This window comes from Camelina sativa, chromosome 18 (assembly GCF_000633955.1).
Source record: "Camelina sativa cultivar DH55 chromosome 18, Cs, whole genome shotgun sequence".
In the NCBI taxonomy this organism is placed as follows: domain Eukaryota; kingdom Viridiplantae; phylum Streptophyta; class Magnoliopsida; order Brassicales; family Brassicaceae; genus Camelina; species Camelina sativa.
Genome location: NC_025702.1, coordinates 14,462,568 through 14,477,460, shown reverse-complemented (window position 1 = coordinate 14,477,460; position 14,893 = coordinate 14,462,568). Strand labels below are relative to the sequence as shown.

The window sequence follows — 14,893 nt, the reverse complement described above, 5'->3', positions numbered from 1 at the left end:
AAAAAAAAAAAAAAAAAAAGCTGATAAATATCTAAAAAAAAAAAAAAATTTGGGATTTATTAATTTAGTTTTTTAATTAAATCACTAATAAACACAGTCACAATTATGCGTTGCACTTATTGAGTGATGTCGTTTTTGTTGATGTCATATCTGCTCTATTCGGTGCCGTTTTTTAATCTTTGGTTTGGTTTCTTCTGGTAATGTTCTTGTTCCCGGTTATATAGTCAGTAGCCGAGATGAATTGAACCGGACATAGTTTATCTTTTCAACTTTAGTGGGTTGTCCCCACTTTACCCAGTATAGAATTACAGTAAAACATCTACTCCCTTCGATCCCGAATACCTGTCATTTTATAAATTTCACACAAATTAAAGAAGTTTGTGTAAAGACTATTGTAACCTCCCGTTTTGTTTCTTCATATTCACTATAATAAATATAAATAGTGTCTAATCATTATTTAGTCAAATATTGCTGCCGATCCCAATCTTCTTTATTCTTAATAATTTCATAAGTGCACAAGTTTGCATGCAGTTGTAGTCAAAATTATGTGTTTTTGATATGCAAATGAATTAATACACGTAACAAAGAAGATTTTGTTGTTAAAATTCTTCTAAAAATTTGAACATGGAGCCAAAACAAAAATTAAAATTAGTATTGGAGCCAAATCTGAAACTAGTGATCACTAATGATGCTTGTATATATATCCGTAAAACGAAAGGACATGAATCACAATTTCATTCATCATGAATTCTACTTTAGATCTGAATCTTCCTTGTATAGCCAGTGAAAATGAGTTTTTGTTTGATCTTAATCAAACCCCAATCAATGAGGAATTCTCCAATACTGAAGGTGACGATATTGCAATCGTCAATAATCCAATAGCCTCCAACGAATCTCTTCCTGAAATAGATCCAGGTATTAATTTTCAGGATTTAAATTAATTTTTTTTTGTTTTGTCATTGTATTTGTGAAATTTTGTCGTTTACTACTCCATGTATACGTAAAGAGAAATTTTACTACTCCATGTATTTAAAATATTTCTATGGTACGTGTAAACAAAAGTTGGTACTTGAAAATGCTGTAGTATTTTTAATGTTTTAATTTCTTATTTTTTTAAATTAAACTGCAGAGATGGATGGAGTGGAGCTAATGCATGGAACCAATAGAAATCTTTCAAACACAGAACGGCGGGCGATATATAATGCTCTGTTAGAGAGAAGTCAAGATGGGAAATTAAAAAAGTTTACTACTCGAGAAGTTTCTGAATTATTTTTGGTTTCTATTCGAACAGTGCAACGAATTTGGAAACAAGCAAAAGATACGTCTAATGGTGAAGAAGTTAATGTCTCCCACAAAAAATCAGGACGTTGTGGCCGGAAGAGAATCACGCTTGATTTGGATCAAGTGCAGGAGATTCCATTTCACAAGAGAACAACACTTCGATCGCTTTCAATGGGTTTGGGTATTGCTCAGTCAACATTGCATAGGCATGTCAAAGAAGGTACGATTCGACGTCATACAAATGCCATTAAACCAAGTTTAAAGGATGAGAATATGAAAGCTAGGCTGAAGTTTTGTGTCTCGATGTTGGAGAAAGATACTTTGATTCATGGACCAAAATTTGTTGATATGTACAATATTGTACATATTGATGAAAAATGGTTTTATATGACGAAGAAAACAGAGAAGTATTATTTACTTCCCGAGGAAGAAGTGCCACATCGCACATGTCAAAGTAAGAATTATATTGGAAAAGTTATGTTTCTAGCAGCGATGGCTCGACCGAGATTTGACGAAGAAGGAAACGAGACATTTTCTGGAAAAATAGGAGTGTTTCCTTTTGTTACTATGGAACCTGCTAAGAGGCGAAGCAAGAATAGAGATGCTGGAACTCTAGAGGTAAAAGCTTCAAATTCTGTGAAAAGAGAAGATATCAAAGCATGTTTGATTGAAAAAGTCATTCCGATAATTTATGAAAGATGGCCAATTGAAGATCGAGGGAAGACTATTTTCATCCAACAAGACAATGCAAGAACACATGTTGAGTGTGACGATAAAGAATTTCAAGAAGCTGCTTCTAAAAATGGTTTTGATATACGTCTGATGTGTCAACCTTCCAATTCACTGGATCTAAATATTTTTGATCTTGGATTTTTAGTGCCATTCAGTCACTGCAATACAAGACATGCCCCAAAACCGTAGAAGATCTTATTCATGTTGTGGAGGAATCATTTGAAGAATATCCAACAAAAAAGGTAAATTATATTTTTTTGACTCTCCAATTATGCATGAAAGAGATCATGAAAATTGGAGGATCAAACAAATATAAAATCCCACATATGAAAAAATCTACACTTGATATGGAAAATCGTCTTCCTCTTCAAATAAGTTGTGATGTTTCGCTTGTCCAAAACGTCATGGATACTCTAGCATTATCATCTTCATGAGTTTATGTATTTAAATTTTTGGACTCTTTGTTGGGGGTTTTTCTATTTGTCAGTTTTTATGGGTTTATTTTTCTGAAATAAGTTTTGTTCTAAAATTATTCAAATGCTACAAGTATCGTGTTTTGTTTATTATAGCCATTTGGTCAATGATACTACGTACAAGTGAAGAGAACAATTCAAAATAATGAAAAAAATTTCAAAACAGCTTTATAATGCTTTAACTAAAAATCTAAAATGAACTTGTATGAAATAAAATAAATATTGTACTAGTAAAAGATAGAAATGTGAAATTATATTTCACATATTTTTTATTACCAAAATAACTTGTAACAGCAATACAATAAAAATTCTTATCTGAATTTAGAAGAAATTTGGAAAGTAAATCCTCAACATCTGGAGTACAACTTCTTCTTCTCCAGTTGTAAGATCAGGGTTAAATTCTCCTTCATCGTAGAAAAACAGTTTGTTCAGATCGAAATCACGTTTGACACGATAATGAATCATGTAAACAGGTAGCTCTTCCTTCTCTTGACTTTCCTCTTTCTTCATTTTGTTTGATTTTATAATTTTTGTGTATTGTTAAAAAGAAGAAGCAATGATGGAAACTTTATATTGTGTCATACACGTAGAAAGATACATAAATATTAAATATAGTCAATTGTTAGCAATATCTAGAGTCACTCATTAAACAACACATAGAATTCTGAACTTGTTGACTAAAAATAATAGAAGGGTAAATAAGTCATTTTAGAGTGATAGTTATATGGGTAAGTGAGAACGTCAGATATTTTGACAAAAAAAAAAATCTATAATGACAGGTATTCACGATCGGAGGGAGTATAAATTAATATTCTTTCGATTATTAAGTGTTATAAATTAATATATTTTTCCGCTCCTAAGTTAGATCAGTATAATTTTAAATATAATTTAGTAAAATAATAAGACAATAATTTTTTTAAAAATCATTTATATAGATATAGTTCCATTAATAATATAAATTTATAATTATAGAAAATTATCAAAATATATGTATATATACACACTAATTTCTAATTTCTGTTAGAGTTCATTTCTAATATTTTTACTATATAAAAAATTTTGAGTATCCTCTTCAAAATATAATAATTATTATTTTCATTTAGTTACATTAATTAAATATTATTTTAAAATTTTTCTTTTGAAAAATTACTAAATTAGGAAAACCTCTTTAAATTAATAAAATTTCATAGTTTCAACTTTATTAATTTATAGAGGTTTTACTGTAATTGTTTAAAATATTCACTATTTTTGTTGACCAACATATATATATATATATATATATATATAATAAGATATTCACTATTTTTAGAATTATACTATAAAGTACCCCAACTACATAAATTATCTAACATTAAAATTGATTTTATCCGAACTAGATTCATTACCCAATAATGGCCAATACTTTTTTATTTATTTATTTTGTTGACTATATTCATTACCTTAAAAGAGAGATTCGAGTTATCCATTATTTGATCCTTTAACACTCTCTGACTTCATCTCCATAAATCTAATTAAATTTGATTTGTTGAGAAAACAAATATTATAGTCTTCTACTAGTTTTGATGTATCGTCATACAGAATTTTAGTAAATGATAAAGCGTATAATATGTGTAATGTATGTAATCAAAGCTAAAATATAAATCAAATCAGTGAAAATTATATAAAGTTTAACCTTGAATCGGTCGCTTTCAATTGGTTTAGTATATATACATTATTGAACCATGTTTTCTGATAAAATCGAACAATGTCAATAGAATAAACAAAACCGACAATTATTATACCGAAACAAAATACAGTGACCGGCTTACGGCGCTGGTTTACTGAGCCTTGAGGGTGTCACTAAACCGGCTTGACTTTGATGACAACAGCACCGCGAGGTTCGACCCAATAAACCCGACACGTGTTATTGTTAATGAATAATCAACGCGGTGCGGCGGTGGTGCCTGCACCTGAAAGAACCGGCGTGTGTCGTAGGAGAACATAGACAATTCTGCCTCGTCGGTTTACTTGAGGACGATCCCCAACGGCGTAAACTCGGTGAGTTTTGGTGATCTTGGCTCTGTTTCGTGATCGATCCATAAGGTTTTCGGTTGATCTTGGCTAAACTTGTGGAATACTTTTCCTCCGCCGTAGATTGTCCAAGAACTAGGGTTGAAGAGTTTTCTTTTGCCATGGTTTTGATGTACGTAAAGAATGATTTGGAAGTTTTTGTTTTTTTTTTGGGAGTGTTGTTTCTTTCTTGGGAATGAAATCAAAAAGGTCATTTATATGGTGACTTGGGTGAGAAGGCAGCTAAAAATAACCTTGGAATGTTGTTGACAAACTCCTTTTTTAAGTTATTGGTGATTGGAGATGCTCTAAGAATGGAGTTACTCCAAAATGGAGTCAAAAATGAAGAAATGGGTTGGAGATCCTCTAAGTAAATATTCTAGAAAAGTATTAAGAACAATTTTAGTGGAAAATATTTGACTTGGAGGTTTTCTTCTTCTTTTTATGGTTACACATTTGTGCATGAATAAAGGTTGTGAAATGTCTAGCAATTAGGAACATATACTATACATAAATACAAAAATTTGTTTAGTAAAAAAATATAGTTGTGCTAGTGCCAGTTGAAAATCCAGAACAGTCTAATTTGAAGATCTTGTAAGTTGTAACGCAATATATATATATACACTTTTTTTTGTTTGATTTGTGCCTATTTTGGGTTCGGACAAAACTTCAAAGACTCAAAATCCAGAATTCTAAATAAAACACCTTAAGACTTACATAGTTGATGTCTAAACCATCTCAAACTATTAAGATGCCTTCAAACTTTTATATGAGCATATAACTTTTTTTATATAAGGTTTAGTGCTATAGAAGATTTCTTAAGAAATCAACATCGTTATTGAAGTGTATACATATATTTTTGACGTCCCAAAAAGACAGACCAGATATTATTGGAGTACTTATATACTGTATTTTACTTTTAAATTGAAAAGAAAATATATACGAACATATTAAATGTGTATTAAACACTATATTAAGATTTTATAAATCTTTTTGCCATTGTGATTTGCATCATCTACTCACAATGTAACTTACGATTACTGGTGAGCTCTTTTTGTACAAAAAATCTGACACTCACACAAGTAACCGACTTGCTTCAAACCAAAACTAAAAAATAAATAAAACCTTTGAAAGAAAAAAAAAAAAACAAAAGAGAGAAACTATAGAACTTAATTAGAGATTTTGTTGACTCTTTTGTCTGCTTTTAGAACTTTTTTGCTTTGTCATCTTGAAAGATCTTGTTTGCAGAGAGGACAACAAGAGATTATACGAAGCCACTGATCTACACACTTTGAGTGGAACTTATGTGAACATGGAAGCTTCCTTACTTCTTCTTTGTCTTTATATTTTGCCAAACATATACAACACTCCTGCAAACCAAACCAAAAGTCAAAATCTAGTCCATTTCAATCCTAAATTACATTAAACCGGGACTGGTTTAATCTGTGACACCTATTGTGAAAGTGATATAAAGTATCAAGATACTATATTAAGGATTAGGACTTACTGGTCAACGAAATGGATATAGCTTGAATTTTGAGTAAAAGGATTAGGACTTACTGGATCATCGGTTGTGGTAGCTGAATCTGAATCTGAATCAGAATCAGAAGCATTTTCGTCTATTCGTTTGTATTTCCAACTAGGGAGACTAGAGATTTGGTCATCTGATGCTCCTCTCTCTGAGGATCCCATGTTCATGTTATATCCAAGGATGCTACTAACGAGAGGCACAAGGCAACAAAGGAAGAGGAAGAGAAGAAAGGGAAAGGAATAGCAGACAGCGTTCCAAGCTAGAAGACAAACGCATAAGACGTGAAGCTTGGGAGCATGGTGGAAAGAACCGAACCTAGAATCAAACACCCAAACATTCCCAATTACAAACCAAATCGCAAAGAAAAGCTCTAACGACGTTCTGCATTTGTTCATCAAATGAGATGACCTGAAGTAACAACAGTTAGAGATATCAGTACAACCTCAGGATCTTGTTTGGATTCAGAACCAACAAAAGATAAAGATTTTGGGGAGTTTACCTTGTATCTTCTCTGTCTCTCTGTTGCTGCTCAACATCTCCGAGGACAAAACCAACATCTAGTTGACGATACCGACCATACAACAGCATGAGATTCAGAAGACATCCAACATCGTAACCCGTAATCCATAGCCTCACTGGCCAAATAGGTCTCTCTTCTTTTGAGATAGCTAGCGTGAGTGTTATCACAGTGAGCTGAACAAGCAGAGCAACGAGCTCAGACATCATCCAAGCACTCGAATTGAAAGGATTAGAGCCAAGATCGGATCTTGAACCGTTCTGGTAGTGAAACACTCTTCTCAAGAAGATGAACCACCTAGCTCTAGACACCTTCATAGCCAACCTTATGTAAAACGAAGATGGAGGAGACCTCTCTTGATCATTATTACCAGCAGTAGTAACATGACTGTTATCGCCTCGAGGTGTGGAGTTTAACGAAGCAGACGATGAAATAGTGATTGAAATGTTACTGGAAGATAGCTCCTCCGGCTGACCGGAATAACGTGTATTCATCGGAACTTTTTCAAGATTTTAAAAACCTTCACAGGACAAACAAACAAACAAAAATTGCATAGAGAGAATCAAAATTTCTGAAAGTTTTTATAAGTTATAAGAGCACGTACATGGAACCGTAACTATAAAAACGAAAAGATCATGAAACACACACACATGAAAATAAAAAGGGAATATAAAGTCATGAAATTTTCATGACCCCAACAACAATAACAAAAAAAACACATGAAAGTTCACTGAGGAATAAAATCAAATACCTTATCTGCAACCATCAAAAAGGCAAAAGCTCAGGTTACTCAGCTCCGTACACGAACTCCTCGATTTGGTCCCCCCAAAAAAAAGGAAGCTCTTTTACAAACGGAAACGTAATTTACCACAAACCCAAGTACTATTTGTAATCGCAATTCAAACCCACGAACAAAAGGAGAAAAAAAGCAACAATTTTTTTTTATTCGAGTGTGGAATGAAACGACTTTGGAGGAAAGATCACGTTTCTAATTATAAGGAAGAAGGTGTAGTGATTATGTCAGGGAAGGTGAAGAAGTTGGGCGAGAGATGGCGACCAAGAATCAAACCATAAAAATGGAATCTTTATATTTTATTCGAACCAAACTCTGTTTTTTTTGGGTTTATGGCTTTGGTTTGAAGAATCAAAGAGAAGAAGAAGAAAGAACCGTTGGCCTAATCTTAACACCTGAGATCGATTTTTGTATATGAAGCAATGTTTTTTGTTTTTATAAGAGAGAGATATAGCAACTGCTGCTTCCAACCGCCAAAGCAGACCCTTCTCTCTCTCTCTCGCTCTCTTAAGAATTGTGAGCAAAGGTAAAGATTGAGATTTTTCAATTTTCTTGTTTTGGTATTTATTATTATATCTTTCTTTATCAAAAGAAATGGATAGGAATAACATATCTCAATGAAGTCATCAATTCTTCAATTCACCATATCACTATCTCTTTTTTTCTTTTTGGTTGTTATAACAGAAAAATCCTCTCCTTTTGTTTTCTCTTGGGATCATTTACCAAATATAGTAATATTGATAACCGTATTTTATCTTCCTATGGATCTTTTTATACTATGGTGGTAATGGGGTATATGATATAATAAAAAATGATTTAAAATAAATAATTTCAAGCCAAAATTATAATTTATAATAATTTGAATGATTTTTTATTGACATGGGATTTTTTTTTACTTTGTTTCAGTGTTTCGAGGAAGTATATATTAGGGCAGGTCGAAAAGCATAAAAAGAGCATGTATCGTAGAACCAAAAAAAATGCTGGTGCCGGTAAAGACCAAATGAAATAAACAAATATTATTACATGTATATATTTTGGCAACACAAAATAGAATAATTGGGCGGGTAACATTGGCGGAGGAGGAGGAGGAGGAGGATGTAACCGAAGGAGTGGGGATGGTTGGCTAACTAATCTCAACCATAAGAGTTTCTATCATTTACGTTCCTTTAGCTTTCTCTCCTTTTCCACGTTGTTATTCTCCCATTTTTTAATATGATGTTCTTTGTCCGGATTATATATTATAGTGGTCAAGAGACTTATAAGGTTAACCAATTTTGAATGAAATTTATAAATATTTAAAATTCTGGAACGTTCAATTGATGTCGGAGGTCTTTGGTCAAGTAGAATTTTATGCATGTTCTTACTTATATAGATCGTAGGTCGCGGCTTCGACATTTCTCGTTGTTGTTGTTGTTGTAGTAAAACGTACCTTATTCCATTTTGCATATCAATCGATATAAGTTTGAAACTTCCTAGACTATGTAATTGACCTATGGGCATATGGTATATGTATATCCCTTAAAATAGTAAGTATTAAAAGGTGACACTGACAACACAAATTTCCAAAGTGTATTGTCAACTTTAATCTAACACAATTGTAATTCTTACCTATATAAAACAAAAATATATAATTACGTTTCTGGATTCGTGTTAATGAACTCCATTATACTTTGTAATTAACAACTAACCACTAGTAATTATGTATATATATTCTATTCTATGATTTACACGTAGAATTAGGATATTTTAACTAAATTGTATAATGTCATTTCATGACGTAATTTAAAGGCTATGTAGACCATATCTTTTGCATACATACATATGTCGGCCTCGTCGAGACGTCGACGACAACAATTCAGGGACCAATGGAGAAATATAACTTAACGAGCATGATTACTTTTGACAAGAGGAAAAAGATCTCTATTCCTCAACATTATATTGACCAATTATTTATTTTTGGAAAGGAAGCAAAATCCAAAAACAACATCAAATCCGGACACGTGGATTCACAAGAGTACATAAGAAACGTGGATTGTTTATTAGCTTTGAAATCGTCGCATTATCAGTTTTTTGTCACACGGCTCTGACTCGCTTCTTTTGGTGTCATTATTCTTACGACATCACTTAAACTCATACTTAACCGTGTTCATCATATCTTGTTTTTGTTCTAGTATGTAGTAGTGTACTTCCGACATCCTTTCAACTAGTCTACACAAAAATTTCTAATTCTAGGAATATGTTTCTGTTTACTAAGTCATGATTTATAGATTTGCTTTTGCACAGTAACAACTAACAACAATACATCCCACGTATGATTGGGCTTTTGAGCTGTCCCATAACCGTGTAATAAGAACATCATCTATATAAGCGCCATGGTTTGGTTTATTTGTTTCTGCTTTTGTTACATAACATTTATCAGTAAAACTGTAAAAATATATGACTTTGTGGATTATTATAGCAAGGAAACCCCACTATACCAAAAAGCTTCTACGGTTAATTGTATATTTAGTAAACAATATAAATTCTATATATGTCCAATAAAGTTACAAAGTTTACCATATATATTTACAATAAAAATACATCAAGTTATTACATTTCCGTCAGCTCAATTCTAAATTCAACAGTTTTTAAACGTATAACCTAAATTTATATAAATAAAAAGAAACAAGAGTTATTAAAAATGAAAAAAAAAACATTTACACGGTATCCCAAAAAGAATCAGAACTCATACAATACAACAGGAGACAACAACAATTGAAATTTACTGCTACACACACTATAAAAATACAATCCCAAAAAAAAACACATCAATCAACACTTCAGTCTCTCCCTTTCACTCTCTCTACACTAATCCACATGATTCTTTCTTCCAATACAAAGCAGAAGCCATGGCAGAAGCACTTGAAGCTCATGATATCAAAAAAACCAAAATAAACAGCTAATTGATCTTCTTTGGATCATTCAGAACAAACTCTGCATACAGATCCTTCAAAGCAATCACCACCGTCGTTATCAACGGTCCCATTATCGCTCCCTGCAACAACAACAACAATAAACATTACAAAATCGCCAATTTTTAGTTTCGGAATCCCAAAAGATCCAATCTTTTATTTTTGTTACCTCGAGAGCAGAAGGAAACAGAGTCACTCCACCAATGATACTTAGTCCAGTAATGTAAGCATTAGACCCTGGAATGTCATCTTGAATCTCTGAAGCACCATACTCCATCAACACAAGATGAGCCACAGATAAAGTCACTGCAACAATGTATCTTCCTTCTAGCACGAGCTGCAATGCCGCTGGAATAGTGGCGAACCAGTAAGGGAAAATGGGTAACAAAGCACTGATGAAGGCGAGAACAGTCGACATGTAAAGGAAATGTATATTGTATAGTCTAAACAATAGCCAAGTGAGACATCCTTGGAAGAAGGCGATTTCAGCTGTTGCTAATAGCACGCCGGAGATGGCTAAGTCTAGGACTTCAACACATCTGTTTCTAGCGCTTGGATTGATCGGGAGCATGTTCATGACTTGCTCAGTAACACCACCTGATTCAGATGTGATTAGAATGTATAGAACCCAAATGAAAACCATCAGCTGAGAGACAAAGTTGAAGAACTCGGCTGCTCCCCAGATAATCGAGTTTCCTATAGAGAAAACGAACTTCGCCCCGCCCCCAACAACAGATGCACTGCTTGAGAAAACACGTTGCGATACATCCATTCCTTTAACAGCAAAGCCTTTAGCTTTCTCTACTAAATCTTCTCTTGTGATAATAAGCTCCCTGAAGATCACATCAACCTCTGAGTATATCTGACTCCATTCTTTGTTCTTAACCCGAGTCCTCAAACTCATAAGCTTCTCTGTATAAGGAGACGGAGTTATAAGCGCAGTGGATGGCGTTGACGTGTTCTCAGGATGCCCGATCACGAAATGCTTAATCCCAGTGACTAACTCCGTCATATTATACTGCATTGCCAAACTATCAATCTGCTCAGAAACCGTTTCATAGAACTTCGTAGTGTACATATCTACCATTCCAGGGACATCATTCTCATCCATCCATTGCTTAATCCCAATCTTCTCAGCGTAATTGCTCTCTTCAACATGAGACTTGAGAGAATAAACAGCGTCTTTCCCTTCAACACCGATCTTATAAGAGAAGAAGATAACACCAGTCAATGATCCAACAATCATAAGCACAATCAAACCAATAGCAACAATTGTATTCAATCTCTTCATTATCCCTCTAGTGAAATAAGCAGTGAAATGGCTTCTCCTAAAACTGTTACTCCTCAGAGAAGAAACAGCAGAGAGAGTCGAATCAACATTCTTGGAACTAAACAAGAAACCTAAAGAGAGAATCACAAGAGACCCAATTCCCCCAATCCTCTCGTAAGCAATCACAAACACACCAAAAGAGACCAACCATTTCACAAGTTTCGAAAACCCAGTACCGTTCTTCTTCCTCGTCCGCTTAGGTTTCGATCTCCTTAGAAAAACCCTAAAGCATAAGTTTTTAATATCCACGATGGAACCGATGAAGACATTGAAAACAGAGACGGGAACAGCGAGGACAACTTCCGTCAACCCTAATTTCAAAGGCTCGCTCCAGAAATCAACAAGGGTTTCTTGAATACCTCTCAAAGGGATCGAACAAAGAATCGCCCATTGAATCGGTCTTAGATACTCTTGTAATAGCCTCCCGACGAAATACACAACACAAATTGCGAAAACGAGACCAGCGTGAGCCATTGCTATGTAGATAGCGAGACGGGCTTGTGAATCGACGGTTGATAAAGATGTTTTGTTGCTTGATTCTTCTCCCCCATCTCCGGGAGGTTTACGAGACGGCGGCGGCTCCGATGAAGAAGAAGAAGAAGACGGAGGGTCTTGAGGTTTACGGGTTGAAGCGGAACGAAACATCTCTTGCCACGCGAGGTTCGTGGGGATCGAAGGTTTCGTCTCCGTGTCGTACGGGACCAATTCCATCAAATTGAATCCCTCCAAGTTACGATTTTTTGAAATTTCTTTGAAAAAGAGAGTTTTTTTTTTCTATTGAAGCTGAAGAGAGATGAATTGGAGAGAGAGAGAGAGAGAGAGAGAGAGAGAGAGAGATGTTTCAGATAATTTATTTGTTTTTTTTTTAATTATTTTTATATTCTCAGATGATAATTGAATGTTATGATTGAGACATTAATGGAGGAGAGAAACTATATTAGTAAAGTTGTAATGACGGAAGTGCCCTAACCGACGACATTGTCTGTAACCACGACTGCTCCAAATTCTTCTACTTTACTAATCACAATCTAACACGTTCTCCTGTCTGTGTGTTTATTGTGTATAATAGAAAGAAAAATTATACTTTTCTTGATTACAAAATTATACTTTTTTTTTTGAACAAAGATTACAAAATTATACTATTATACCAAAATTTCGATTGAAGTTTTCAGGAAATTTTGTTGGGAAAGGATAATTTAAAAGCTTTAACATACGTATGATCAAGAGTTAATCCCAAACACAAAAGAAGAGTTTAATGTGCCTGAACTTGTAGCTCAATTGGTTAACCTCATTAGTCATGAGTCATGAGGTCAAGTGGTAGCAGAGATTTGAAGAAGAAGAGATTAATGCATGAAACCTGAATTCTTCTATAAAACATATGCAAAATCTTTAAAAAAAAGTTCATTCTAATATTTTAATTTAGATGCTTTTTCCTCTTTAATTAAAGATACTTTTGTTTGGTTAATTTAATTTTAGATGCTTTTAAAAAAATTATTCCAAATCATTATGTTGTGATGAGATATGCCAACTCTGGAGTTTCTTCACCATCTATCTCATTAGACGGCTGGTATATATCGGGGCAGACAACTTAACATATTAGGCTGATTCAAATGGGCCGTATCAATAAGGCTTGTTAATCTCTCTGCCTGTGAATTTACATACTTGTACTTGCATATATTTCACTTGTTCCTTCAAACAAATTTCGCCAAAAGGGATATACTTTTATGAACCAAACAGGACCCCGGGGGACCTAACTATATCGGTGTTTATGTTGCAATCATAAGAAATAGACCGAATTTAAAGTGGTGGATCCACAAATCTTAACATTTTATTAGAATAAGAGGTTAAATTTAGGAAAAAGTTTATACAAAGATACGATGACGTCGCCATGCAAGCTTTTTGTTTATTGCGTTAGGCCCCCTCCACAAAGTTTGTTGAGACTTGGATATCTTTAAATTAAAGCTTCTCGTTATCGAGGTCAAGCGTACATGTTAAGCCACTTTTATTCGTAATATAGCTTTACGTATCAAAATTTTCATCACTCAATTATAAAAAATTACTCATTATGTAGTGATCGATGTGTTAACTTATACGTATGACAGACACACCTAACGCAAAGCTATTGCTATATTTTATCATTTGGCTAACTAACCCTACTTTCTCTTTTTTTTTTTCTTGGTAGGTTGTGGAACTAATTAACGCTACTCTTTCCAAATATGACTATGATCAAACAATATTAATGCTATGTATGTACGACAGTATGTTGCGTCTACAATGCCATATTTGTGAATTCTGATCACAAAATAGGTAGTTCTTTAATGTCAAAAATACATACAGTAAGACACTTCAATGATTTTTTAAAAAAACTTTGTTAGGTAGAGAGGCACTCTCGTAAATATAAAAAAAAATATACCGTTAAAATCTCAATGTATTGCGCATTAAACCTCGTACCGATCTCATAAATTTGTTTTTTGATCAATGAAGCCACCAATTGGACGTTGAGGAAATCAACACGTGGCAGCTCACACAATCGACAATTTTCTCAAGAGAAACAAAAAAATCCCTCAAAATTTTCTTAATTTTCGAGAAAAAAATGAAAAATTTTAAAAGATATCCCAATGAAACTGCGTTTTCAAGCAAACTGCTAAATTGTTTTTTTTTTTTTTACTTTCATCTCTCTCTCTTCTCTATAATAAGGGCTATCTGCCTCTTCTACACCAGCCGAAACAATCATACCATGACATTAAAGTCCAAAAATTTTATATACATTTTCGTATTTTTGATTTAAAGTAAAGTTTTTTTTTTTGTTTTCTTATCTCCTCCATTAAAAATGGAAAATGTGATCTGGGTTTTTCATAGAAAGGATTGAAACAATCGTAGAGGATTACAATTTTTTATCGTTGTGTGTGTGTGTAAATGGGTCTGGTTGATTCTTTGTTTGGAAAAGATGCTAGGAAATTTCTCAAAAGGAAAGATAGTGATGCTGCAGAAGCAGGTACGTGAATTATTATTATGAATCTGTTTTATCATCTTCTTCATTTTACAAATTTTTCTATAAAAAAAGATCAGATTTTTAATGGTCAAACATGATGCTTTTATTTTCACATTGTCTCTGTTCTTCATCTGCTTTGATCGGATTGTTAAGGGTTTGTTTCCGTTTCGGCTTGATCAGGTTTGATTGATCTGATTGTGTTTTTTTTTTTTTTTTTTTTTTTTTTTTTTTTTTTTTTGATGTT

The 14,893-nt window shown here is 33.4% G+C and overlaps 4 protein-coding genes and 1 pseudogene across 4 annotated transcripts in view; 2 read left to right on the top strand and 3 right to left on the bottom strand.

The window, feature by feature from the left end:
• LOC104763486 lies at positions 744 to 2,202 on the top strand. The gene is made up of 2 exons (XM_010486851.1): positions 744 to 915; positions 1,292 to 2,202. The coding sequence occupies exons 1-2, from the start codon at positions 744 to 746 to the stop codon at positions 2,200 to 2,202; spliced, it is 1,083 nt and encodes a 360-aa protein (XP_010485153.1).
• Positions 4,273 to 4,765, bottom strand: LOC104761645 (annotated as a pseudogene).
• On the bottom strand, positions 5,474 to 7,862 carry LOC104761644 (E3 ubiquitin-protein ligase At4g11680-like). Its single transcript, XM_010484763.2, has 4 exons — positions 7,335 to 7,862; positions 6,566 to 7,103; positions 6,096 to 6,474; positions 5,474 to 5,905 (listed from the first exon to the last, which is right to left on the bottom strand). The coding sequence occupies exons 2-4, from the start codon at positions 7,075 to 7,077 to the stop codon at positions 5,759 to 5,761; spliced, it is 1,038 nt and encodes a 345-aa protein (XP_010483065.1). The 5' UTR covers positions 7,078 to 7,103; positions 7,335 to 7,862; the 3' UTR covers positions 5,474 to 5,758.
• LOC104761643 (transmembrane protein 245-like) lies at positions 10,028 to 12,470 on the bottom strand. Its single transcript, XM_010484762.1, has 2 exons — positions 10,497 to 12,470; positions 10,028 to 10,410 (listed from the first exon to the last, which is right to left on the bottom strand). The coding sequence occupies exons 1-2, from the start codon at positions 12,366 to 12,368 to the stop codon at positions 10,315 to 10,317; spliced, it is 1,968 nt and encodes a 655-aa protein (XP_010483064.1). The 5' UTR covers positions 12,369 to 12,470; the 3' UTR covers positions 10,028 to 10,314.
• LOC104763485 (uncharacterized membrane protein At1g06890-like) overlaps positions 14,300 to 14,893 on the top strand; it is a 3,188-nt gene continuing 2,594 nt past the window's right edge. The window contains exon 1 of the mRNA XM_010486850.2: positions 14,300 to 14,652. Within this exon, the coding sequence (XP_010485152.1) occupies positions 14,574 to 14,652 (79 nt within the window). The 5' untranslated portion in view covers positions 14,300 to 14,573. The remainder of the gene's footprint in view (positions 14,653 to 14,893) is intronic.

Bases quoted from the DNA above. Each gene is read 5' to 3' on its own strand.
- LOC104761643 (XM_010484762.1), bottom strand. From the start codon at position 12,368: ATGGAATTGGTCCCGTACGACACGGAGACGAAACCTTCGATCCCCACG. The intron at 10,411-10,496 runs GTAACAAAAATA...TTGTTGTTGCAG, and splicing joins TGTTTCCTTCTGCTCTCGAG to GGAGCGATAATGGGACCGTT.
- LOC104763486 (XM_010486851.1), top strand. From the start codon at position 744: ATGAATTCTACTTTAGATCTGAATCTTCCTTGTATAGCCAGTGAAAAT. The intron at 916-1,291 runs GTATTAATTTTC...CTATTCGAACAG, and splicing joins TCTTCCTGAAATAGATCCAG to TGCAACGAATTTGGAAACAA.
- LOC104761644 (XM_010484763.2), bottom strand. From the start codon at position 7,077: ATGAATACACGTTATTCCGGTCAGCCGGAGGAGCTATCTTCCAGTAAC. The intron at 6,475-6,565 runs GTAAACTCCCCA...TTGTTACTTCAG, and splicing joins AGAGACAGAGAAGATACAAG to GTCATCTCATTTGATGAACA. The intron at 5,906-6,095 runs GTAAGTCCTAAT...TTTGGTTTGCAG, and splicing joins CTACCACAACCGATGATCCA to GAGTGTTGTATATGTTTGGC.